Here is a 24,336-nt window from a genome sequence, read left to right as displayed (position 1 = left end):
AAAAAACACATACATTTCAAAAATATTTTTGTATGTTCAGCAACTGTAAATTTTATATGTATTTGGTGATATTGGTTCATAATAAAATAAAGAATTTTTTACGCTATATTTTATTCATACAACAGCTGGGTCCAAAAATGGTCATTCCCCTTTATAGTTCAAGGTTGTATTATTTTACTAGATTGCATTATTTTTCATATAAATATTGTATAAACTTTTGTGAAATCAAAGTATTTTTTTGTGATTGACGTTGAAGCAATCTGTTGATTTTATGTCAATAAAGTATTCTTGACTTTGACTTTGAATATTGCAGATGAGCGGCACAAGACGGTGTAGAGCGCTATACGATTGTTCAGCGGACAACGAGGACGAATTGTCCTTCCGGGAGGGAGAAGTCATCGTTGTGATCAACGAGCGTACTGAAGACGACAACTGGATGGAGGGACAGGTCGAAGGAACCAACCGGCGGGGCATGTTCCCCGTCTCCTTCGTCCACATGCTACCCGATTAGTAAGAGAGAGACGGAATATGCACTCTCAGCTACGTGTCACGTGATACAACGCACGAGCATGCGTTTGGAACATTTTCTCAGTCTCTTTCGTACGCATGCAAACGGATAAGTAAGAAAGAGACAATCTATGTATCGTTAGTTGCGTGATATATGTTTTTCTCGTGTGATTCGTATTGGTCTCGTCGTTAGATAGTAGACTAGCCAAGTATAAAGTGATAGTCAATGTGAAGGCTCAAGTAATGTGTGGATTTGATGTTTTCTTTATCTTATATACTAACAGACAAGTAGATGGCGAAGCTTTCGGCGTTTATTTGATGGGCTATGAGCTTATTTACATTAGTTATTGTACCACATCACTGCTAAGGGGCGATCCTAAAGTTACGTCACACGTTAAGGGAGGGAGGGGGTTGTCGAAGTGTGACATAGTGTGACAAGGTCCCAAATTAATTGTGTGACGTCACAATTTTTCAAAATATATCATTTTATATCTAACTATTACAACACTTAATTTAAACTACATACAATGTGAAGTTGAAGTGGAATCTAAAATCAAAGAATTGCAAAGAAAACTAAATTTAAATTGATAGATTTCTAAATGATTCACAAAATATGTGACATTACACTACGTAGGGGCATCTCACAAATGTGACCAGCTGTGACAAGGAGAAAGGGGTAAAAAACGAAATTCGTGTGACGTAATATATGATTGGCCCCTAAGACGATAACACCAACTTCAGGCCTCAAGTTAACTAGATTGTGATACAGCGCGACAGTTTTATATGATTTTATGTATAGCTTTCGTATACACTAACGTCATTGATCTCTGTTTTGATATTTTATATTTATAATACGAATTTAAAAAATTGAAACACCAATAGCGATTGCACTCCGTCCTAAGCGTGGATAATCACGTTGACGTACAAAGGGAAGCACTTCAAACGTCCTTCAAATGCATATTATAATCTCATTAATGATTTCCGTTCAAGTATAATATAGTATGGACACAATACAGTAGCGTAACTCAGCGGTCTCCTTGAAATATACCTACGTATGGGCAGAGCGCTAGGGTTGGTACACACAAAAAAATGGACGACGCGGCGTACTGCGTGACACTCAATAGGTTTGTCTTCCCAAGATTGCTTAGCGGCCGTGTAAATCATGTGTATGTGTGAGTGCGTCGATTCAGGCGCTTTAGTGTGAAGTTAAAGTACTGTTCTGTTACTTTATTGTACTTGTATTATGGATCTCTTGTTTAAATTTCTTTCTTATAATTTTGTTAAATAATAGTATTTCAAATACTCATTAGACTTAAAGCAGACTTTCACCGATTGTTACCAATATAAGTTTACTTTACTCCAGGAAACTTGTACCTTATTTCACCACGTTGACAATTGCGATAACTGTCATTTAAAGTTTTCTATTTACTAGTTTAAAACAATGATTTTACTCATTCAAATTTTTTCTTTTAATGCAAATTTAGTGATCTCTAACGAGATTTTCTTAAATACAAGAAGATATTAAGTTCTTCTGTATGAGAACTCGTCTTAATCACTGTCACTGTCACTGCTACTTTTACGGAGAGCCATTTGTAACTAACCAATAAACGCAACAATTATTATTGTAACACAACCCTAACACATCTCTGAACTCATATTACGAATTACCGCCAAAACTACAAAGATGTCAGAAAATATTTCTGTGTTAAATTTAATTGTAATTAAAGTAAGGTACTGAGAATTGTATCGAAAATTCTTGTTATTTTTAAAAACATTTCTATAGATAATAATTTTGTCAGCTTGGTGAAATAGGTGCCTGTATGCAATATAAGTTTTTCTTCTGGTTTTGAGCGAAATATACGTCAAGCTGACAGGTATCAGTAAATGTAATCTTAATAATATTTAACAGCAAATTTAATAGTGCTTTTTAAAAGATTTGTCTTTAAGCAATTCGATACGCCTAATTGCAGTCAGAATTTGGTGAAGATGCCTCGTGTAGAGTTGAAACACGTGTCGAATTGGTGTAACACAAATCTTAAAGGAACACTCAAGAATACTCATAACATTTGGATAGGTATGGTTTTACCCAAAAAACGCCTAATTCATGAAATATTCAGTTTATTTACTTTAAATATTATTTTGAGGTTATAATTAACAATGGATTCCGTTAACGTCCGCTTGACGTTTGATCGATTGTCGAATTTGTGTTCTATAGTATTTAGTTGATGGTATAGGCCTATCATTTAAACAGGACTGATAACTGCTAAAATTAAACATGAGTAATCGCTTATCTTTTTATTAGTCTGAGATTTCTGATAAAATCAAAATGGCTGCCATGTTAACGCAATTTAAGTACGTACCAATAGTACACGTGTGATAATACGTACTGCCACATTCAGGCCTAGATATACACATGCAAATCGGCACAAAATTAGTCGATAAATATACAGTTTTTTATAAATATATATTATAAATGTTCATAAATCATACATACATACAAATTAATACTTTTTATTTGACAATAATGTTAATTAATGTAATCCGTGTTTGTCGAATCGACGATTAGTGTAAGGGAAAAGTTTTATAGCTCATTAGTAATCTGCCAAATATGGCCTACCTTCATGTGATTGATGCCCTCGTAATATGTTGGATACCTAATGGTCTCTTTGACCACCTGTACTAAACAATTTGTTATGCTAAAGTGATATCCCTCAGTGCTGGGATTAATTATACAAATGAAATTTGTAACCAAAATTTATGAACGACGCGGGACTCGAACCCGCGCCTCTCGGGTTTCGTCCGAACGTTCTTACCAACTGAGCCAACAGTTCGAGTGGTAAATATTAAATATTTATTTCAAACTTTTGACAGGTCGCTAGTTAACTATTTAACATTAACTGCGAAGATTAGACACGGTTAAAAGTTAAAGTTATGACGTCATCAATAATTTGTCAAATGGTGCATCATATTTTTTGCTTGCTAACATATTTGTTATTGCTGAAATTAATTGGTGGAGCCTCGCCTTAAAGATGGAATGTCTCATGCATCTAATTACAGATATGTTATATTTAAATAAAAACTGTCCTGCATCCACTTTCAGGTGGTCAAATGGGCTGTTAGATATCCTTTATTATATATATGATATAATTATCTCACAATTTGGCTGTTACAGTAGTAAGAAGTCAATACTTTAGATTCTAGAGCCGTAGGACCAGTGACTTGACAGTAATTGTTCCCGTAGTGACTACTCATAGATTGTTGCTAAATGTTATTTAAACTTTATTATATCTATGAGGAATCATAAGTTGTGACTTCGCGCGTTATAATTTGGTTGATTTTGATTTTGCATATTAATATAGAATTATTTTAATGTAAAATCTTATTAATAAAATCGTAAGCTTTCCATGGCAGTGCATTAAATATTGTTTTGCGGGCGCCTCCTGTTTAGAGAACTCTCTTTAGAAAGAAAGTGTGGGCATAAGTATTTGTTGGTACCTTAGAGATAATGTTATTAGTAGGAACTGAACTCACAACTTATGACTCCTGTACTGTTAAAGAAAATCTTCAGACTTGTTATTAAATATGTAAATTTTATCACTTCGAATTTTAAAACAATTGAATTGTATAGTTACTTGTATAATTAATCAAAAGCATCAAAAATATTTCTTTACCTTAACATACAACCCGACTAACACTTTCATGTGAAACACATTCCCTATTATTATGTCGATAGTTCATCTTTAATGTTTTAAATACATAGATTTAAGTGATAACTTTTTAAAGTTACCTGAGTTAAGCTTGTTGCCATAATTAAGTATTATTGGTTATTAGATTAATTCATCGAGAATTAGTTGATAATGTCTCACACACAAAATGTTTTGTATTCCGCGTGATATTTTCTCGGTAGATATTTTTTGAACAAATGCAGAAATGTGAATTATATTATTATGTAATGAATGCCTACCTAATATTTTTTTTTGTATATTTAACATTTTACCTTACCAAAAATTACATGGCATGTTATAACTACCTTTTTATACAATTTAGCTTAATATGTAATTTATTAAAATATATTATTGTGTTTTTATTTAGTTGTAATTTAAATCTTTAAATTGTTTATAATTTGTAAAATAATTTTACCGTGTACATGCGTAGATCATATTATTTATTTTACAATCTGTACATATTGTGATGAAATATTTTAACGCCATTTAGCCTTTCAGTATATTACCGAATAAAATTTGTAACCAAATGATGCTGTAGCCATTAAGATGTTTTATTCTGTATTGTGGTAAATAAAATGGAGTTGTAGTTACAAATAGTTTTATTTTTCTTTACGAACAAAAGTGAGTGTACTGGTAATTTTATGTGGTTATTTCTGTATTTTTATTGCTTTTTTATTTAATAGTCAAATGATTATGTTGTCATTCTTTGTGTGATCTTCAGATCAGAGAGTGTTTGCAGTAAATAACTTTTAGCATATTAGCTATATGGGAGTAATTGAAAATAAAATGAATTCATTCCTTTTAAGGCCGAATACGTTTCCGGCCGCGTCAGTGTCACGCTGTCCAGTTCCACGACAGTCAGCGCGCGAAATTTAATTGAAAAATGACTTACTGTGCAGTGGAAGGGTGACACCCTTGGCGCCAACCCAAGGCGTTACAAAAATAAGGATAAGAAAATCACATTTCACACTTAAGTACTATTTCACAACTCATAATTTAAGCTAATACATTCGTCAAAACAACAAAATATTTTGTAAAAAAATATGTTGCCAGCCAACACGCCTCGGAAGTCTGCACTACGGAAACAGCCAGACAAGAAAATCTAGCTAAACACAATAAAAAAATATATTATAAGGAGAGAATGTTAGTGATTCCCACTAGGGTGTCATTCGTAGGCAAGAGACGAAATCCAGGATCTCAATAGGAAATCGAGTACACAGTGGAATCGCATCTTCCTCGAGTGATATAGATAGATACCTATTGATTGATACACCTATGAAGAAAACGAATTGTCACTATTTTTACAAATTGAACGCTACTAATTTGATGTATTTTTGGCAGCAATTAATAAAATGATTGCGGCTGGCACAAAAACTATAGACATGTTTACGCCCTACCGACGTAGTACAACATACATTGGAGTGTGGTCAACCAAACTTTCGTATACGAATCTCGCTCGTACTACCTAAGAGAGTTTTACGAGCATTTTATTCATTAGGTACCATCAAGATTGATGTTTGATAAACACTTACTTACTTTAACTGACACAAACTAACTACTTTTGTGAAGCATATTTTGTTGGGTGCATTTGTGATTTTTAAGTATTTGACTTTGAAGTTATTAATAATGTGAAACAAAAACTGAACAAATAAAAACAGAAGTGACTGGGAACAGACTAACTTAATAAATACGCCAGATAATATATTGGCTTATATCAAAAATTCATTTCTAGCAGCCACAGAGGTTGCAAGAAATTATAAATAAATAAAATACAAAAACAAAACAAAATCAAACACAGCAGCACCTTAGATAGATGGAAACGTGAATCTTTGGGAAAAAAGACAAGTTATAGAAGCTTTGTATAAGGAGTAGTTATGATCCCTTAATCAGACTAGAATATAATAAAACCAGAAACAAACTCCATAAATTAATGGAATCCAAACGTGACGCATATTATTTAAAAGAAATTAGTAAAAATTTTAAAGATATAATAAATATGTACAAAATTATTAATGAAATGCTTGATAATTTGAAAAAACAGTATAAAATATAATTCCAAATTGCAAACTAAAACTTGCTGATGCAAGTACCTATAGCAAGCCCTTAAATACTACTGTGTTATTCCAAAAGGTCTCCAAAGACGATGTTAGTAAAGGTACCTGGATGGTATTAAAGTGAGCGAACTTATACTAGCTAACCAATATCTGGCCTTACCAATTGCAAATTTAATAAACTGTAGCGTCGAAACAGGCGATTTTCCTAATGACCTCAAAATAGGTTGTGTAAAACCAATGTACAAAAATTGTCACCACGAAAATTATATGAACTGTAGGCCAAATAATTTGCTTTCTGCAATTGACAAAATCATAGAAAGAATCGTATGTGATCAGGTTCATCAATTCTATCAACAGAAAGAGGTAATTAGTAGCAATCAATTTGGGTTTCAAGCGGGCAAAAGTGCAACAGACCTCCTGTGTTCATTCACTGACGAGGTAAATGCGCACTTAAACAACAAAAAAATTGTACTGGCCATATTTATTGACTTTTTGCGGGCATTTGAAACATTGCAGCATGAACAACTAATCCAAAATCTAGATGATTGTGGATTTAGGGGTCCGTTGCTTAAGTGGTGCAAAAATTATCTCACAAATCGTTCTTTTACTGTTGAAGTACAAAACACATACAGAGACCCCAAAATGGTGACTGAGGGAACGGCTCAAGGATCAGTCCTGGGTCCCTTACATTTTTTATCTTTTGTGAACGATTTGGGAAACTGCCTAGAATACAGCACCTGTTACCAATTTGCAGATGACACTTGTCTTATTGTGTCAAGTAAAGATATCAATAGAGCATGTGAAGATCTACAGTCTGACTTGGACACTCTAACTAAATGGTGTCACGATGCTGGTTTAGTAGTAAACATTAGTAAAACTAAGCTCATTATTATCAAATATCCTTACATCAAGCACTCTACACCAAAAACTATAATTTCACACAATCATAATTGTCTGCATGGGCTAGGAACCTGTAGGTGTCCTACGCTTGATATCGTCGATACACATAAATATCTTGGCCTAATAATTGATTCAAAATTCAACTGGAGCTGCCACATCGAACACATTAGCAATAAGTTACACTAGTGCCTAGGTAATATAAAAGTTGATCTAGTTTTTATATCAGGTTATTGATATTTTTATTTATCATATTATGTAATATGATAATTAAAAAAAAACGAAATAATTGCAGGTCATGAGTGCGCCTCAGTTATGTTATCAATAACTGCCATTAACATTAAAACCACGAAAATTGACAATGACAGTTTCTTGTTTATGTTGTTGCAATTACAGAAATAAAAATATTGGTATTTTGAACAAAATGCCTACCTATTACTACTACTTGATAACTTGGGTTTTTAGTGATAAGCCCATAATCTACCGCTGAATGTTTGTACTATGGAAAGAGTTCTGATAAACGAAGACTGATTACGTAATACTATCATTGTTATAAAATAATTTAGAACTCAAAACACCAAGGTTAATTAATAATATTCACGCTAAATACACGTTATCTTCTTATTCTTTTTTATTTAAAAATTGTTCCTTAAGCTTCCAGTACTTACTAGCAAGCTACAATTTAAGCGAAACAAAATGACACAGCGTAGAAGAGTTCTGGATCTATTACGAACTATAAATATGGCATCGTAAGTATCAAAAGTAAATTAACCTGTAACTTATGATATTTATTCATATAAATATATTTGTGTCGATATATTTTGTACATTGTTAACAAACACATTATTTCCACAAAACAAGCAATTTTCTTCCACTAGCTGCCAAACTTTAGGCGGACTATCTTCAGGGGTTTATTTGCAGTTTAATAAAGATACTTTTACCTTGTAATATTTATAAGATTCCAAGACATCATTGTTTGCAACTTGCAGGGATCATATAGTATGAGGGGGCTGGCATGCCTTCAGATAAAAGTAAAAAATGTTTCACTTAAAACTGCCTAATATGTTTAAACATTTATTTTACTATATTTTCAGTTGTCAATGCCCTGCACACAGTCATAGAGGAAATATCCAAGTCACAAATGCAACACCACTTAAAGATTATGCATTTGAGGTAGTAATTTTAATTAAAGCAGTAAAAAAGATGGAATGTGGGTCATCTAATGACTTTTGGTTAATCATGTTTTATTGATTAAATCAGTGTGTATGTTTTCATTCCATGATGTGATATTGCAATTAAGAATACCGTAATTTTTTTAAATAATATTTCTTTAAGAATTGTGATTCTTACATTAAAAATAATAATAATTTGTGAGATTTTTTCTTATTTTATAGATAAAATGCTCAACTGTGAGGTACGGTTTGGGTGTTACCAAAGAAGTTGGACTGGATCTCCTAAACCTTGGAGCTAAAAATGTGTGTGTCATGACAGACCCCAATGTGGTCTCACTGAGTCCAATGAAGGCTGTGCTGGACTCTCTCACTTCAAAGGGAATCAATTATAAGGTTTATGACAAGGTTAGAGTGGAACCAACTGATTCCAGGTCTGATATAAAAAAATTACTCACTTTAAGTAGATAATAATATAATATTATGTTCTATTGAAATTTATGAAGCTCCAAAAGCTTGGTTTTAATTTAATTAAATGATGAGAATGATGACAGTAAATATGATAATAAAATTTAATAAATGACTCTGATTTGATTTATATATTGAGATTAATAAAAGATTTCGTAATATAAACATATAATCCGGCTATTGGCCAGCAAACATGAATGACATCACACCTCAATTATCATCACTACATTAAATACTTGAAAATTCAGATGTTGTATGACAGGTTATTAATAGGCTTATTAATAGGATTATTATTAATAGGCTTAGTTCTGCAGCATATGCGGTTAAGAAAATTAGACGGTTAACTGACATAGATACTGCTAGATTAGTATACTTTAGTTATTTTCATAGTATTATGTCCTATGGTATATTGTTATGGGGCAGTGCGGCCGATATTAATACCATCTCTGTGCTGCAGAAAAAAAAGCCTGCAGAGTTTCTTGCGCCCATTCTTCTAAGGTAGGCAATGGGTGGTAGTTTTTGACGTTCAATAAGTGATATTTGAATTTGAACTATTGATTTCTGGAGTGTTACATCATTATATGCTACCATGACACCTTCATACTTATGTGTAATTAAAAGTAGATTAAAAAATACATTTATTTGCAATACAGTTTTTTTTATTGCAGACATATTTAAATTGCTGTTGACATTCAACTGATGGTAATTACGCCCTGCTCATTACAATGAAGTGCCACTCAAGACTCTTGAAAATCCCGAAAATTCTGAGCTGCACTACAATTGCGCTCGTCACCTTTACACATAAGATGTTAAGTCTCATTTGCTCAGTAATTTCACTACTATGGCGCCCTTCCGACAGAAACACAATAATTCTTACACATTACTGCTTCATGGCAGAAAAAGGCTCCAATATGGTACCCATAATCTAGCCGGCAACCTGTGCAAAGGAGCCTCCCAATGATAGCAAAATTAAGATTGTATTTATTATCCTAATATTTTTAAATATTTTAGCTTCAAGGACGCAATAAAATTTGCAAAAGAGGGCAACTTTGACAGCTTTGTGGCTATAGGAGGTGGTTCTGTGATGGACACTTGTAAAGCAGCAAACCTGTATTCTTGTGATCCCGATGCTGATTTTTTGGACTATGTGAACCAACCCATTGGTAAAGGAAAGGATGTTACGGTACAACTGAAGCCTTTGATTGCAAGTATGTTTTTGAATTGTCAATAAATGCCCTTTTGCCCTGTACTTTCCCCGGGGCGTAAAAAGAATAGGGGAGTTACAGGCCGTAAGAGGTGTCGTAAGAGGCGATTAAGGGCTTTTTAGAAGTGGGAGAGTCACGCTGCCGTCTTATGACGTCAGCACAATCGGGCCAGACTTGTCCGGGTTAATTACCACACTCGCACAGAATACCGGCGTGAAGTAGCGGCCTAGTGCCGCTATGTTTCGCATAGGTTAGTGTCGAGGACCGGTGTGTGTACGTTAGAGAGGATATCTGCTGTCGCCGTCTCGGCGATTTTGAGGGTAGGGACCTGTCTACTCTCTGGCTCCGCGTAGATTTAGAGGACCGCGTCCGCATCTATGCGTGTGTCTACAGGTCCCATAGTGGTAACGCAGAAACGGGTCATCTCATGGGCTGCGTTCAAGCGGCAATTGACGACATGCTTGCACAGATCCCCTCCGCTGAAATCGTAGTCTTGGGTGATTTCAACTTGGCTTGGATCATGTATCACAGACTACGCAGGGCGATCTGTGCATAATTTTGCATTGGCGTATGCTCTGTCCCAATTGGTTGAGTCGCCAACGCGGCTCCCGGATGTGGATAGCCACATGCCGTCCTTATTAGATCTTCCAGGTCTTTGTCGACGCCCCTCTCGGAACGTCCGACCATAGCGTGGCCTGACCAGGCCGATCATTGCCTGGTCAAGAGTGTAGTGCCTATCCGACGCCAACGTCGCAGACCACCAGCGACCCGCCGCGTTTGGCACTACAAGTCAGCAGATTGGGATAGGTTGCGTTCCTTTTTTGCATCCTACCCTTGTTGGTTTGTTTCCCTTCGGATGATCCTAGTGCCTGCGCCGTTGCAGTAGCCGATGTGATACTACAGGGCAGGGATATATTTTTATACCAAGCTCTGTAGTACCGATCAGTGGCAGATCACAGCCCTGGTTCGATGCGTCAGTTTAAGCAGCATCTGACTGCAAAATACAGGCGTATTGAAATTGGGTTGCGGCGCTGGGCACAAGGGATCCGAACTGCAAAGTTCTTAAGAGGAAATATAACCGTGCCTCCAGATTTTTTAAGCCGCAAATCGCCCGTGCGAATACGAACGACGTCGTCAAAATCGGCGAGCAGCATTCCAGTTACCCGACCGGAACACGCAAGTTCTGGTCGTTGTCGAAAGCTGCTCTTGGTAACTTCAACCAGCCGTCCCTGCCGCCGTTACACATCAGGAATGACACCCTGACCCATACGGTAAAAGAGAAAGCCGATCTCCTGTGCGCTCTTTTTGCCTCCAACTCGACTCTTGACGACAGCGGAAAAACACCGCCGACCATCCCGCTGTGTCATAGCTCTATGCCTGAAGTACAGTTCAGACAGAAAACTGTTAGGCGAGCTCTGTTTTCGTTGGACGTCAGGAAGTTGAGCGGGCCGGATGGCATTTCTCCAATCGTGCTTAGAACGTGTGCCCCTGTGTTGACGCCGGTGCTAACTCGTTTATTCCGGCACTCTTATTCAAAAGGCGTAGTCCCTGGCTCATGGAAGTCCGCCCTTGTCCATCCGATCCAAAAAAAAAGGAGACAGTCCGGATCCGGCAAACTACAGGCCTATTGCTATTACCTCCCTGCTCTCCAAAATCATGGAGCGCATAATCAACCGCCAGCTCTTGGTATACCTAGAAGGTCATCAGTTGATCAATGACCAACAGTACGGCTTTCGCCATGGTCGGTCGACAGGTGATTTCTGTTATACCTAACACATAAATGGGCGGCGGCTATTGAAAGCAAGGGGGAAGGCCTGGCAGTTAGCCTGGATATAGCGAAGGCCTTTGATCGTGTATGGCACAAGGTGCTCCTCTCAAAACATTGAACCTTGTCCAATTTAACTCCCAGAAGACTCAAGTTTGCGCGTTTACCACTAAAAAGACCCCATTTGTCGTATAACCGCTCTTCGACATCACTTCCCTTAAAGCCTCGCCTATTATCGAGTCCCGAAATCGAAACTGGGTCTCGAAATCTCGAGCGATTGCCAATTCCGTGGCCATCTGGAGGGCTTCGAAGAAGTTGGGCGTCATTAATAGAGCAATGGGTATAAACTACAAAGGCTACAACAGCTTCGTCACATATCAAATCAGAAGTGACTTTAATGCAACACTAGAAATAAGGGATTGATTGTAACTTATTCTAGTATGCTCCATTAGATACATAATAGCTTTAAGGGTAAATGCTCACTTTAATAATGAAGTCCCAGCCACTGTTCAGGCATTATCGATAAATATATTTAAATGTTTTATTAAAAAATGGCTCTGTCGTAAATCCTACTACTCCACAGCTGAATATCTAAGTGCTCCGACAGCCTGGGACTAGATTATCATTATGATTATTTTATAGCAATAGCAATGACAGTACAATATTGATATTTGATTAAGAAGAGTGAAAAAAAAAATCGAATTCCTGCGCCGCTTGTTCTCTCTCACAGCTCTATTTGTTTCCAAAGCGGTAGTTGTGTCTAGTATATTAAAAATGAAATCAAAAAGAATTCTGAAGGAATCAAATTTGAGAAAATAAATGCCTTTTATGCTAATTTAATAACTTTAATAGGCTATTGGCATAAAGTTTTTTGACTCTAAAAATATTCCTTATTTCCAGTTCCCACTACAAGTGGTACAGGCAGTGAGACAACAGGCATGAGCATATTTGACTATGAAGAGATTCAAGCTAAAACCGGCATTGCTAACGCAGCACTGCGGCCTATTCTGGCCCTCATTGATCCTCTGCATACCCTTACAGTTCCGAAAAACGTCGCTATATTCTCTGGTTTTGATATATTTTGTCACGCACTCGAGAGTTTCACAGCGATACCGTATTCAGAACGAGGACCGGCGCCAGCAAATCCCGCTCTTAGACCTGTCTATCAAGGAAGCAATCCTATATCTGATGTTTGGGCGAGGTTTTGTTTACAGGTAAGGGCCAATCAGCAAGATTTAAATTGTCTTCTTAATTTTCTTTTTATTACCTCACATTCATATGTCATGTACCTACTCTCGAAATTGTTGACAATCAATGATATGTTGGACAACTTCAACGTACATTGCTATGCGGACGACAGCACTGGTGATGCCGTATACACGGGCCATGCAGCTCTCTCTCGGGAAATCGTCGAACAGTGCCGGAAGAAACTTGTGTCTTTTATCGAGACCTCTCTTGAGAAGGTCTCGGAATGGGGTAAATTGAACCTTGTCCAATTTAAACCCCTGATGACTCAAGTTTGCGCGTTTACCGCAAAAAAAAGCAATTTTTCGTATCACCGCTCTTCGACAACACTTCCCTTAAAGCCTCGCCTAGTGTCGGAATACTGGGTCTCGAAATATCGAGCGATGGCCACTTCCGTGGTCATCTGGAGGGCTTCGAAGTTGGGCGTCATTAATAGAGCACGGAAATACTTCAAGCCAGCCTACATTCTAGCGCTCTACAAAGCGCAGGTCCGGCCACATATGGAGTATTGTTGTCATCTCTGCTCTGGTGCAGCCCAGATCACCTCGATCCATTTGACCGCGTGCAACGCAGAGCAGCTCGAATTGTCGGGGATGCAGTGCTCTGTGAATGGCTGGCGTTGCGTAGAGACGTCGCGGTCGCTTTATTGTGTGTCTTCTACCGCATATAGAGCGGGAGTGTTTGCGAGCGAAGAGCTGTTTCACCATGATTCCTGCCGCCGAATTCCATCATCGCACGACACGCCACAAATCAGAATATCATCCCCACCATCTGGATGTGTGGCGGTCCTCCACAGCGCGGTTTCCAATGAGCTTTCTTCCACGAACTACAAAGCTGTGCAATGAGCTTCCTTGTGCGGTGTTTCCGGGATGATACGATATACCTTCAAAAAGAGCACGCACACCTTCTTTAAAGACCGGCAACGCTCCTGTGATTCCTTTTATTTTGCAAGAGAATGTGAGCGGCGCGGGCGGTGATCACTTAATTGCAATAAGCTTAGACAGTTTTTTAGCTAATATGACGATTTTAAGAAATCGTATTCCCTTTAATGTAGTGTTAATGTTATACAATTCTCTAGCTCAATCTTATATGCAGTATGGTTTGAGTAGTTACGGACGTACCTACGTACTTATAACTTCTATTGGAAAGATTAGCAGCAAAAAAATATTAAAACTTACCCCTAACAATATAATTTTATGTCACAGTTATATAATGAGGGTCAAAAAAAACACGAGTGGCGTGGGTCGCTATGAATGACGCCACGAGCGTTTTTTGACCTTGTTATACAACGTGTCGCATTCAAAGTTTTTTCTACGACTAGACAGTTTTAAATAGAACAAAAATTAAACAATTAAATATCGTATCGTGCTTTGTTTGAAGGTAGCCATGTCGTATCGTCCCGGACGCCGCACTAGGAGGCTCATTCCACAGCTTTGTAGTACGTTTAAGAAAGTTCTTGAAAAATGAACTGTGGAGGAACGCCACATTTCAAAGCGACGTCTCTACGCAACGATCCGCTACTCTACGATCACTTCACAACAGGCGACCCGTACGTTCGTTTGCCCTCGTTTTTATAAAAAAAAACTATATAACACTAATGTATCTTTCAGACACTGAACAAATACTTCTTCCGCTCGATCAGCAACGCAGACGACATAGAGGCGCGCTCCAGTATGCACCTCGCGGCCACCATGGCGGGCGTCGGTATCGGGAACGCCGGGGTGCACCTGTGTCATGGACTAGCCTACCCCATTGCTGGGAATGTTAAGCAATTCGTGCCTGATGATTATGGGTAATTTGATTTCGAAAATATTAGGACCGTAAAATGTGTTACGTAACGTAACACACATCAAAAGAATCTAAGCAACATGTACTAATTTAAATTTTAGGATGGTTTTTCACATTATAACGTTGTATTTTATTTTAAAAATAAACTTATACGGCTTGATGTAAAAATAACAGCTGTTGTCTTTATAAGTTCTTTTAATAACATAAATTAACAATATTAGAATATACTGCAGAAACTAAGGTACATAAGCAACTAAAACTTTTTTAACAAAATGAAATTTATAAAGAAAATGAATTTATTGTGAAAGAATAGGATAATTTAATACAAAGTATGGACTCCTATGCTATTCAGATTTAACTTGTCGGCAACGATTATTCAATGAATTAATGAGACTGTTTATGTCATCTTGCGGTATTCGCTCCCAATGAAAGTGTAGCAAATCCTTCAGCTGTAGGGTTGTTGTCACTCCGTCCAAGTCCTTCAAACCACGTCTCTGGAGCATGTCCCATGCGTGCTCGATGGGGTTGAGGTCTGGCGATTGTGCAGGCCAGGGCAATACCCGGACGTTCTCCGTTGCCAAGTATTGACTGGTTCGCCGAGCTGTATGTGAACGCGCATTGTCATGCATTAACGTAACATCGGAGCCAAAGGTTTGTGTAAATGGATGGACATAAGGTCTGAGAATATCCTCAACGTAATTTTCAGCGTTGATGTTTCCATTAACAAAAACGAGCTCAGTTTGCCTGTTCTTCATAATACCCGCCATACTGTTGAGCCACTGTATGGATGAACTTCTTGAATGCACCTGAGCCTTTCAGTATTTCCGGGCCGACGGTAAAACTAGCACCCTTCTTGTATCAGGCCTAAAACCCGAATCGCGACTAATTGGAAAACATAATTTTATCCCATTGTTCCTGGGTCCATGTTCTACATTCTCTACACCATTCATTTCGACGAGCACGATTCCCGTGACGTATCGGTGGGCACCTAAGTGGGCGTCGAGCTCGTAGGCCGTACTCATGCAGTCGATTTCACAGTTTGGGGACTTACATCAACACCACTTGACTTTTGTAGCCTCAAACTTATCTCTCGAGCGGTTAACATCGGCTGGCGTCTTGGAGTCAGTTTTATGTACCGGTCTTGCCGAGTGGTTGTACTCCTTTTACGGTATGAATGCTGTTCAGCGGGTTCCCTTGTATTATTGTAGCGCTGCCAAAGACGACAAATAACACTTCTATGAATGCCAAAATGCCAAGATACCTGAGATTGATTACAAACAACAATACATATATTACATTTAAAAAACAAAACATAATCGATTTTTTTTTACAACCAGCCAGTATGTCATCAATAACAAAAAAAAAATTACATACCTATGCACTTTGAGTGAATAAAGACTTAGAAATTAATTAATATAAATGGTACATTTGTAATATCATGCACGTTGCTTAGACTTTTTTGATGTGTATATATTAGAGCGTAAGGAATTATAGTTTGTGTGACAATTACGAGACGAAACAACTACCTTCATACATATATATAGAAGGTATTACAGAGTAATTAGAATAAGACTACTAGATATCTTATCAACTTGTGTGTTTACAACCAACTTAACGGCAAACACTCGAAACAAACAGAAAAAAAATTAAAAAAGTGTGTGTGTCAGCTCCGACGCACGACTGTAGTTTACTCCTCAAGAACGATTGTCTTTGAACAGGTACTAAACAAAATCAAGTCCAATGGAGTCGATTACAAACAGACATACAGCAGAAGCTAATAAAAGCGAATTAATTAAAAAAGATCGACGTCATATGTAAGGGTAAATAAACGCATTTTTCTCATACACCCGGTATGAGAATTTAAACCTTATATGAAAATCGATTCTTAAGGAGTAAATTCCAATATTCCCAAGCATACCAACCAAATTAGAGCTTAGTCCCAACTTAGGCGGGCGACGCATCCATAGACCTCTGGTGTACGGGATGTTCATAGATGGTTGTCTCACCACTTCCTATCATGTGAGTTGGCCTCTTTACGGGGGTTTGTATTTATACCAATATCTACAGTTTTGCTTGTTGATATGCCTGTTGTTATGAAAATAAAAAGCATAAAATTAAATTATTTTCTCAAAATTGATTCCTTTAGAATTATTTTTGATGTCATTTCAATATACGAGATACTACTACCGCTTCGGAAACTAATGGCGCTCTGAGCGAGAAGAAAAAGCGCAAGAAACTCTCCCAGCATTTTTCTTGCCCTCTTTTTAATAAAATATACAATATTGCAATGTCATTGCTATTGCTATAAAATAATCATAAACTAGTCGCAGGCTGTCCGACTACTTAGATATTCAGCTGTGGAGTAGTAGGGTTTACGACAGAGCCATTTTTTAATAAAACATTTAAATTTATAGATAATGCCTGAACAGTTGCTGGGGACTTCATTATAAGAGTGTTTACATTTACCCTTAAAGCTGTTATGTAACTTATGAAGCCTACTAGAAATAGTTACAAGCAATCCCTTATTTCTAATGTTATATGTTTTATTGTTTTGATGGTAACCTTACCGTATTGTCCTGTAAACACCGCGCATTCCATGGTTTGGTTATACGTGGCAGAAAGTTCCTGTAAAACCACGCTCTGGAGGAACGTACTCCATCCAGATGGTGAGAATAATATCTAAGTTTGTGGCGTGCAGTATTAAAGATGTTTCATAGTAGCATACCAAGATTAATGTTGATAATTTGCTTGGATGAAATTTGTTGAAAAAGGTAATAACGAATGATTGTACCTTTGCCATTCCTTGAAGTAAAAATAAAACCACTAACCAGAGATAAGAACCATTTCAAACAATACATTTCCCGCCCATAAGCGGCAACTCGAAAACTTGTGGTAGTTGGTTTTTTTTTATTTTTATTAATTTTTATTTCATTTAAAATAACCTAGTCGTAGAAAAAATAATGTATGCGTTACGTTAAGTCAAAAAACGCTCGTGGCGTCAATCTTTCAACCTACATCACTCGCGTTTTTTGACCCTCTTTATCCAACTGTTGCATAAAATACTATAAAAAGTGTTTTATTATAAATTCAAATTCAAATATTTTTATTCAAAATAGGATGTGACATCACTTATTGAAAGTCAAAAAACTACCACCCATTCCAAAATGAATGCCTCAGACCTGAGAAGAATGGGCGCAACAAACTCAGCGGGCTTTTTTTTTTCATCGAATAAATAATTTTACAAAGTAATATTGTAAATGTATTTTAATAGCCTGAGGGCGGTCACTCCATTCCCAATCCGTGGTATCATTAAGAAAGTCATTTATGTTATAGTAACCTTTACCACACAAAACGTTTTTTAACAATTCTTTTGAATAACGTTATACTTTTGTTTTGAACATTTTCTGGGATCTTGTTGTAAAAGCATATACATCGCCCCACAAAAGACTTACTAACTCGACTTTGCCGGGTAGTAGACATCATCAGTTTATGTCTGTTCCTGGTGTTAACATTATGGTTATGACAGTTTCTGGCAAATTCACTTATGTGCCTATGAACATACATTACATTATCAAGAATATATTAAGAAGCAACAGTCAAGATGTTTATTTCTTTGAATTTTGCTCTCAATGATTCTCTAGGACCTAGGTTATAAATAGCGCGAATAGCCCTCTTCTGCAGCACAAATATTGTATTAATATCGGCAGCGTTGCCCCATAGCAATATACCATAGGACATAATACTATGGAATAATGTTGTTTATGATTGTTTTAGTAAGGACCCCATAATACCCCACGGTCTGGCGGTAGTAGTGACCGCCCCGGCCGTATTTCGTTTCACAGCCGCCAGCGACCCGGACAAACATCTAGAGGCTGCAGAACTCTTGGGCGCGGATGTGACTGGGGTCAAACAAGCAGACGCTGGCAAAGTGTTAGCTGATGTGATCCTGCGGTATATGGAGAGGTTGGGAATTGTGAACGGATTGTTTGAGCTCGGATATAAGGCGACAGATATACCTAAACTAGTCGAAGGAGCATTACCGCAGGTGATTGATATGTTTTTTAAGGGTTTTATTGATCTAGCAAGATGTTCATCCTGCGCTACCCTCATCCAACCTATTCTTGCGGGATCCATCTTGCGGGGAGCCTAATTGTTTATTTTATTTTAATTGTTGTGAGATGATTTTATGCCCAGAAGTATTCGTGTGCTACTGTCATTTTTTGTTATTAAGATGTTCACATCTGTTTCTCATGCTTCCAATAAAAAATTACTTATTCCTATAAATGTTTTTTAAAAGACCGGTCATTATCAGTTTAAAGTTTAGTTTCTTGCCAGTTTAATGTTTATAACCTTCATATGCATGTGTTATTATTTGACCTATGATGATATATGATTTAAAAAAAATATTATGATTTGACCAAAAAGTATTCGTATGTTACTGTGAAATTATATTATTTCAGCATCGACTTCTAAAGTTGACACCAGTACCACAATCCGGAGAAGATTTGTCCAAACTATTAGAAGACTCCTTAACAGTTTATTAAGCGATGTAATATACCTAATATAAGCGATTATGTGGGACATCTATCTCCTGACTGCATATACAGTACAATTTGTAGTACTGACTAGCAATAGATATGCATAATTGATTTTGTAAATACCTTTTAAATCAAATAAACAAAATTAAAAAATAATAATAATTATATTTTTATATGACATTTACTCATTTACTGTTTTACTCTGTTGACTATTTTTTTAATGTTATTGTTTCAAATGTGCTGGTAAAATTAAATAAAAGAATTGGGTTAAGTGTTTAATTTTAATAATTTTAAGTACATAAAATAGACCTATCAACTAATTTGTATAATATATAATAATTATGTATATCTTAACTTAATTTGTTGAAATTTGACTTTCTTGTTACAATTACTTAATTATGCAGCGCTAGATGGATCTTGTTCGAACATTGATTGAAGGCACTTACGAATATCAAAATGTTATGAAATTTTGTGTGAATAGCGCCTTATTGCATCACTTAACGAGTTAACACAGTTATTAGTGTACATATTATAGTAAGGTTTGTACGGAGTTACACAGCCTCGGGCACAATGTTGCTGTGGTGGAATGGACTGCTTTCGTAAGACTGGACGTTGGAAGCGTTCACAGTTACGTTGTGAAGTGGTGCGTAGCGGTTCAGTTTTGGTGTGGCCGGACCGGTGAGGTCTTCTGACAACTGCTGATACACCAACCCACAGTCCTTCTTCGTACGGCCTGGTTGACTCATGGCCGCTATTATGGCACTGTTGTATCTCACTTGCTTATTCTTTCTACCGCAAGCGAGCATCACGACCTTAGCGATTACAATGAGGAGCAACAGAGCACTTAAAACAGAAATCAAAACTGGCCACAGATACTCGTATTTGCCGTGATCAGGCTCTTCTAACGACCCTTGCACGAATACTTCAGGGTCCAAGTCATCATACACGATGTCATTTTCTAGTAACTTAATGTCAATCTTCATCTTGTTTTTGCCTGGCGATTGTTCTTTTGGTGCAGCAGTAGTGGATAGCAGCTTACCTTCAGGTTTTTCGATGAGCTTAACTTTCAAATCTACGTTATCGTCGCTATTTTCCTCATCGTCGTCATCGTAATCTTCAGCTGAATCATCATCACCGTCTTCATCAGCATCATCATCGGCCTCGTCATCTGCGTCATCATCCTCGTTATCTCCCTCAATCTTATTAACATTTGTGCTCTTTGTGTCATCTGCAACTTTTCCGTCATCAAGCATTTCCTTAAGTCCGATGTCGCCCACTGCGTCTTTGTCGATTCTTTCCCATATTTCTTCATCTACTGGTGGTAATAACTCAACAGGATGTGTCATAGCAGTGCCACATGTTTTACGCGTAAGGAACTCCCAACTATATGTACCTTCTTCTTCCTTTGCATCCTTAGATAGATTTGCAATGCTAGCAGAGTTTCCGTTCGGTGAAACCTTTTTCGTACTAAGCCAAGACATAAGATTTTCAAAGTCACGACTACATGCAAGTAAATTGTTGGTAATGTCCAGAGTGAGCAATTTATTAAGATGGGAAAGTTCAGTTTGTTTGATCTCGGTAATACGATTATGTGATACATTTAAGAAACTTAAATTATCGAGAAGGTGTGCAGAGCGGTTCTTGTCATCTTTCCATAGTGACGTTAATTCACAATGGCTCATATCTAACCAAGTTAACATCGGTGTGTGAACAAATACATCAGCAGATAGCACTTTCAAAGGGTTACCTTGAAGGTTCAGTTTGCCGAGTTCTTTGTTCTTTTCAAAAATTTTAGCATCTAAGCTTGCGAGATGATTGTACGAAAGGTTGATTTCAACTAATTTTGGGCTGCGAGAGAATACTTGTGTACTGATTGTTTTGATTTTATTGCCAGAGAGGTTAATTTGAGACAAAGCCGTAAATGTCTTAAGTGAGTTATCAAAAATTTCTTCTAGACCACAATTAGCAGCCTCGAACAAATAAATATTGAATTGCTCTGCAGAGCACTGGAACCCGTCTTCTGGCAAATGTTTTAATCTGGGATTGTTTGATATTTTGAAAATATCTAATTCAATGTTTTCTTTGATAAGAACACTGGAAATAAAATCTAAATTGTTGTATGAAAGGTCAAGATAGTTGAGTTCAACAAGTTTGTGGAATGCCTGGTTATGAATCTTTTCAATACTATTTCCACTAAGATTTAAGTTAGCTATGTAAGACATGCCATTAAACATGGAAGGACCAACAAACTGTATATTGGTTTGACCAGCGTTAAGTGTAAGAAGGTCAGATATCTGAAGTCCGTACACGGAGTCGATTGGGTTTCTCTGAATATGGAGTGTCGCTAACTCTGTGTTTTCTGAGAAAATGTCATCAGGAAGAGATTTGATGTTGTTGTCACTAAGGTCTAACTCTTCTAGGTCTAAAAGACTCTTGAAGGTGTCAGCTTCCATATCGGACAGATTATTTCCGGCCAGATTGAGATACATCAGTCCGGGCATATGTTTGATAGTATTTGCAGTTACATATTGCATGTTACAGTTAGAAAGAACAAGTTCTTGAACAGAGGATGCGTTTAAGAAGTATTCTTGTGATCCCGGTGCTGGAAATTTAAAGGGATTGTTCGGAAGCGTCAACAACAATAACTTTTTATTGGTGGCAAAAGTTTCGGGATGAAGACTCTTGAGTTTGTTGTTCGAAAGGTTAACAGCATAAAGTTCATGGAGACCGTGGAATGCTTTAGGACCCACTGATTTAATGGTACTATTAACAATTTTAATCGTGGCTACCTGATGTAGACCCAATTTCTTGAAAATAAAGTCATCAAGCTCAATCGGTATCTCTGCATTTTCAATTACAAGATCTGTAATGTCATCTCCGAATTTCTGAGTGCCAAGTTCCAGTCGGTTGCACTTTGCTATTCTGTATCCCTGAGATACGGTGCATATGCAATCACGTGGGCAAGGTCTGTCTTCATTGAAGAGAACTTCCTGGCCATCGGCTGCATCGTAGTCTTCGTATTGGAAGAGGAAGTTATCGGAGTCCTTTTCTTTTACCTCCTTGGTGTTGTTTACTGCCTCGCTGATAGCTAACGCGCAAACTGCCAGGAGCAGTATTAACTCCCGGGGCCTTGCTCCCATGTCGTAGCGAACTCTGAAATAAGATGTAAACGAGCATCAAACAAACGGTAAATTATTATACAACTTGGTGGAAACTGTAAACCAGTTTAGCAATTACGAAACAATGTAAGTATTGTTTCAATGAACACCCTGTTAGGCTAAACATTTGGAAATATTATTTGTAAACTGGCAAGTTTAATTGATAACAGTTAATTTTTTCGAAGCTTATAAAATGCAATAAGTGCAATTTATGCTATATCATATTATCATAAATTATTTATACTTATTTAAATTCATACTTGAAATAGGTTTTTATGGGGAGAATCTTTGGAATGGTTAAAAACATTTCCAACATTTTTGCATTACTTTATACGTTATAAACATCCAACTAATTCATGTGCTGTTTTGTTTTCTTACTTCGGGAAAATCCTACATGAAACGATATCTTGGATAATTTTGAATGAATAATATCTGCTCAGTTGGATAGAGCACCGGCACCGAATGCCTGAGGTGGTGAGTTCGAGTACCGCATCGTTCATAAAATTTTGTTTTTCTAATTTTATTTGAAGTATTTTAAAGCTACAAAATGGCCTGTGTCTTTATGTGCGTCACGTTCATAGCAGATAAATACCGTCCGATATTCTTACCCCCTCATTCATAATAGTCTGCTAACTTAAAGCATTGCTAATTCTCACTCTGTCTTCTATTGACCTAAGTCAGAATGAGAAAAAACACTCCTTAGCGGCTGTTTTAAGTTAGCGGACCATTATAAATAAGGGGGTTAATGTTTTAGTGACATTAGGTATTGATTTACGGTGACCACCCTGATGTTGTAGTGTTTAATAGAAAGCGATACGCGCTTGTTTATTTATAACTATCAATAAGTGTAATAAGGCATACGGAATCATGGTAAAGATTGCTGAATAAGAAAACAATTTTTCGTTCTTCACATAATAATACAAAAGTGGTTCGTCGCAGTGTTTGTTTTTCGGCCATACTTATTAAAAATTTTAATTTCTTTTAATTAACTTTCCGATTTAGGTGAAATTTGTTATGGGCATAGTTTAAGACCTTGGAAAGGACATTAGATAGCTTCTCCTGGAAGTGCTCGCTTGAAGGTGTGGAAAGAGGGTGCTTCTATAAATTGATCATTTCTCAAAACGTAACCTGGATATACAATTCGTTGTGTATAAGTTTTTTTTGGGTAAATTCAGTGACGATCTATATTTTTAACCTACCTCGGTTAAACTTACAGTATGATACAATAAACTTTGGGCATCGCAAATATTATACTACGTGATGACCTGCGACTTCGTTTGCGTACACACATGACGTAGTGCTTACAAAAATCGTTTCTTAAAACTTCTTTTATCCAGTTGTTGTAAAGTAGTGGTCTCTGCCTACCCCTACGGGAAAGAGGCGTGATTTTATGTATGTATGTATCCAGTTGTTTTTCCATGATGCACAAATGAAAACTTCTATCATTTTTTTTTATATAGATGTCTAGAAAAGCTTGATTGCGCAGAATGTAAAGAAACAAGAGTTCAAATTAGTTTGGTGTCAAATCTGGAGTTGTCTTGATTGACCTAAGGGTCAAGTTTACACAGTCCCTGTTATAGATATACAATATTAAAGGAACCTCCTACAGTTCTCCTGCTACTTGTACTAGTGGGAGGCTCCTTTGCACAGGATGCCGGCTAGTTTATGGGTACCAAAACGGCGCCTATTTCTGCCGTAAAGCAGTAAACATTACTGTGTTTCTGTCTGAAGGGCTCCGTAGGTAGTGAAATTACTGGCCAAATGAGACTTTATATATTTGCAACGTTTCAAGGTGACGAGCGCAATGTAGTGCCGCT

At 37.0% G+C, this 24,336-nt stretch overlaps 3 protein-coding genes across 7 annotated transcripts in view; 2 read left to right on the top strand and 1 right to left on the bottom strand.

The window, feature by feature from the left end:
• LOC126969530 (arfGAP with SH3 domain, ANK repeat and PH domain-containing protein) overlaps positions 1 to 2,000 on the top strand; it is a 79,379-nt gene extending 77,379 nt beyond the window's left edge. For both annotated transcript variants that reach the window (XM_050815007.1, XM_050815006.1), the window contains one exon: positions 314 to 2,000. In XM_050815007.1, coding sequence (XP_050670964.1) covers positions 314 to 511 — 198 coding nt within the window. In that variant the 3' untranslated portion in view covers positions 512 to 2,000. The remainder of the gene's footprint in view (positions 1 to 313) is intronic.
• A 5,542-nt stretch (positions 2,001 to 7,542) lies between these two features.
• Positions 7,543 to 19,627, top strand: LOC126969563 (probable hydroxyacid-oxoacid transhydrogenase, mitochondrial). Of its 3 annotated transcripts, none has more exons than XM_050815087.1 (9): positions 7,543 to 7,765; positions 7,845 to 7,932; positions 8,278 to 8,356; positions 8,578 to 8,786; positions 9,832 to 10,028; positions 12,691 to 13,004; positions 14,646 to 14,827; positions 18,598 to 18,868; positions 19,284 to 19,627. In XM_050815087.1, exons 2-9 carry the CDS (start codon positions 7,880 to 7,882, stop codon positions 19,365 to 19,367), a joined length of 1,389 nt encoding a protein of 462 aa, XP_050671044.1. In that variant the 5' UTR covers positions 7,543 to 7,765; positions 7,845 to 7,879; the 3' UTR covers positions 19,368 to 19,627. The 3 variants fall into 3 exon arrangements, with proteins under 3 accessions (XP_050671044.1, XP_050671043.1, XP_050671042.1); XM_050815086.1 differs by having other exon boundaries at positions 7,544 to 7,765; positions 7,838 to 7,932; XM_050815085.1 differs by having other exon boundaries at positions 7,544 to 7,932.
• Position 19,628: 1 nt separating this feature from the next.
• LOC126969536 (uncharacterized) overlaps positions 19,629 to 24,336 on the bottom strand; it is a 60,328-nt gene continuing 55,620 nt past the window's right edge. For both annotated transcript variants that reach the window (XM_050815023.1, XM_050815024.1), the window contains exon 3: positions 19,629 to 22,514. In XM_050815023.1, the coding sequence (XP_050670980.1) occupies positions 19,913 to 22,501 (2,589 nt within the window). In that variant the 5' untranslated portion in view covers positions 22,502 to 22,514 and the 3' untranslated portion in view covers positions 19,629 to 19,912. The remainder of the gene's footprint in view (positions 22,515 to 24,336) is intronic.

This window comes from Leptidea sinapis, chromosome 18 (genome assembly GCF_905404315.1).
Source record: "Leptidea sinapis chromosome 18, ilLepSina1.1, whole genome shotgun sequence".
NCBI classification, from domain to species: Eukaryota; Metazoa; Arthropoda; class Insecta; order Lepidoptera; family Pieridae; genus Leptidea; species Leptidea sinapis.
Note: the sequence above shows the minus strand (reverse complement) of the source record. Positions and strands in the feature narration are given on the sequence as shown.

Bases quoted from the DNA above. Each gene is read 5' to 3' on its own strand.
- LOC126969563 (XM_050815087.1), top strand. From the start codon at position 7,880: ATGACACAGCGTAGAAGAGTTCTGGATCTATTACGAACTATAAATATG. The intron at 7,933-8,277 runs GTAAGTATCAAA...CTATATTTTCAG, and splicing joins CGAACTATAAATATGGCATC to TTGTCAATGCCCTGCACACA. The intron at 10,029-12,690 runs GTATGTTTTTGA...CCTTATTTCCAG, and splicing joins ACTGAAGCCTTTGATTGCAA to TTCCCACTACAAGTGGTACA.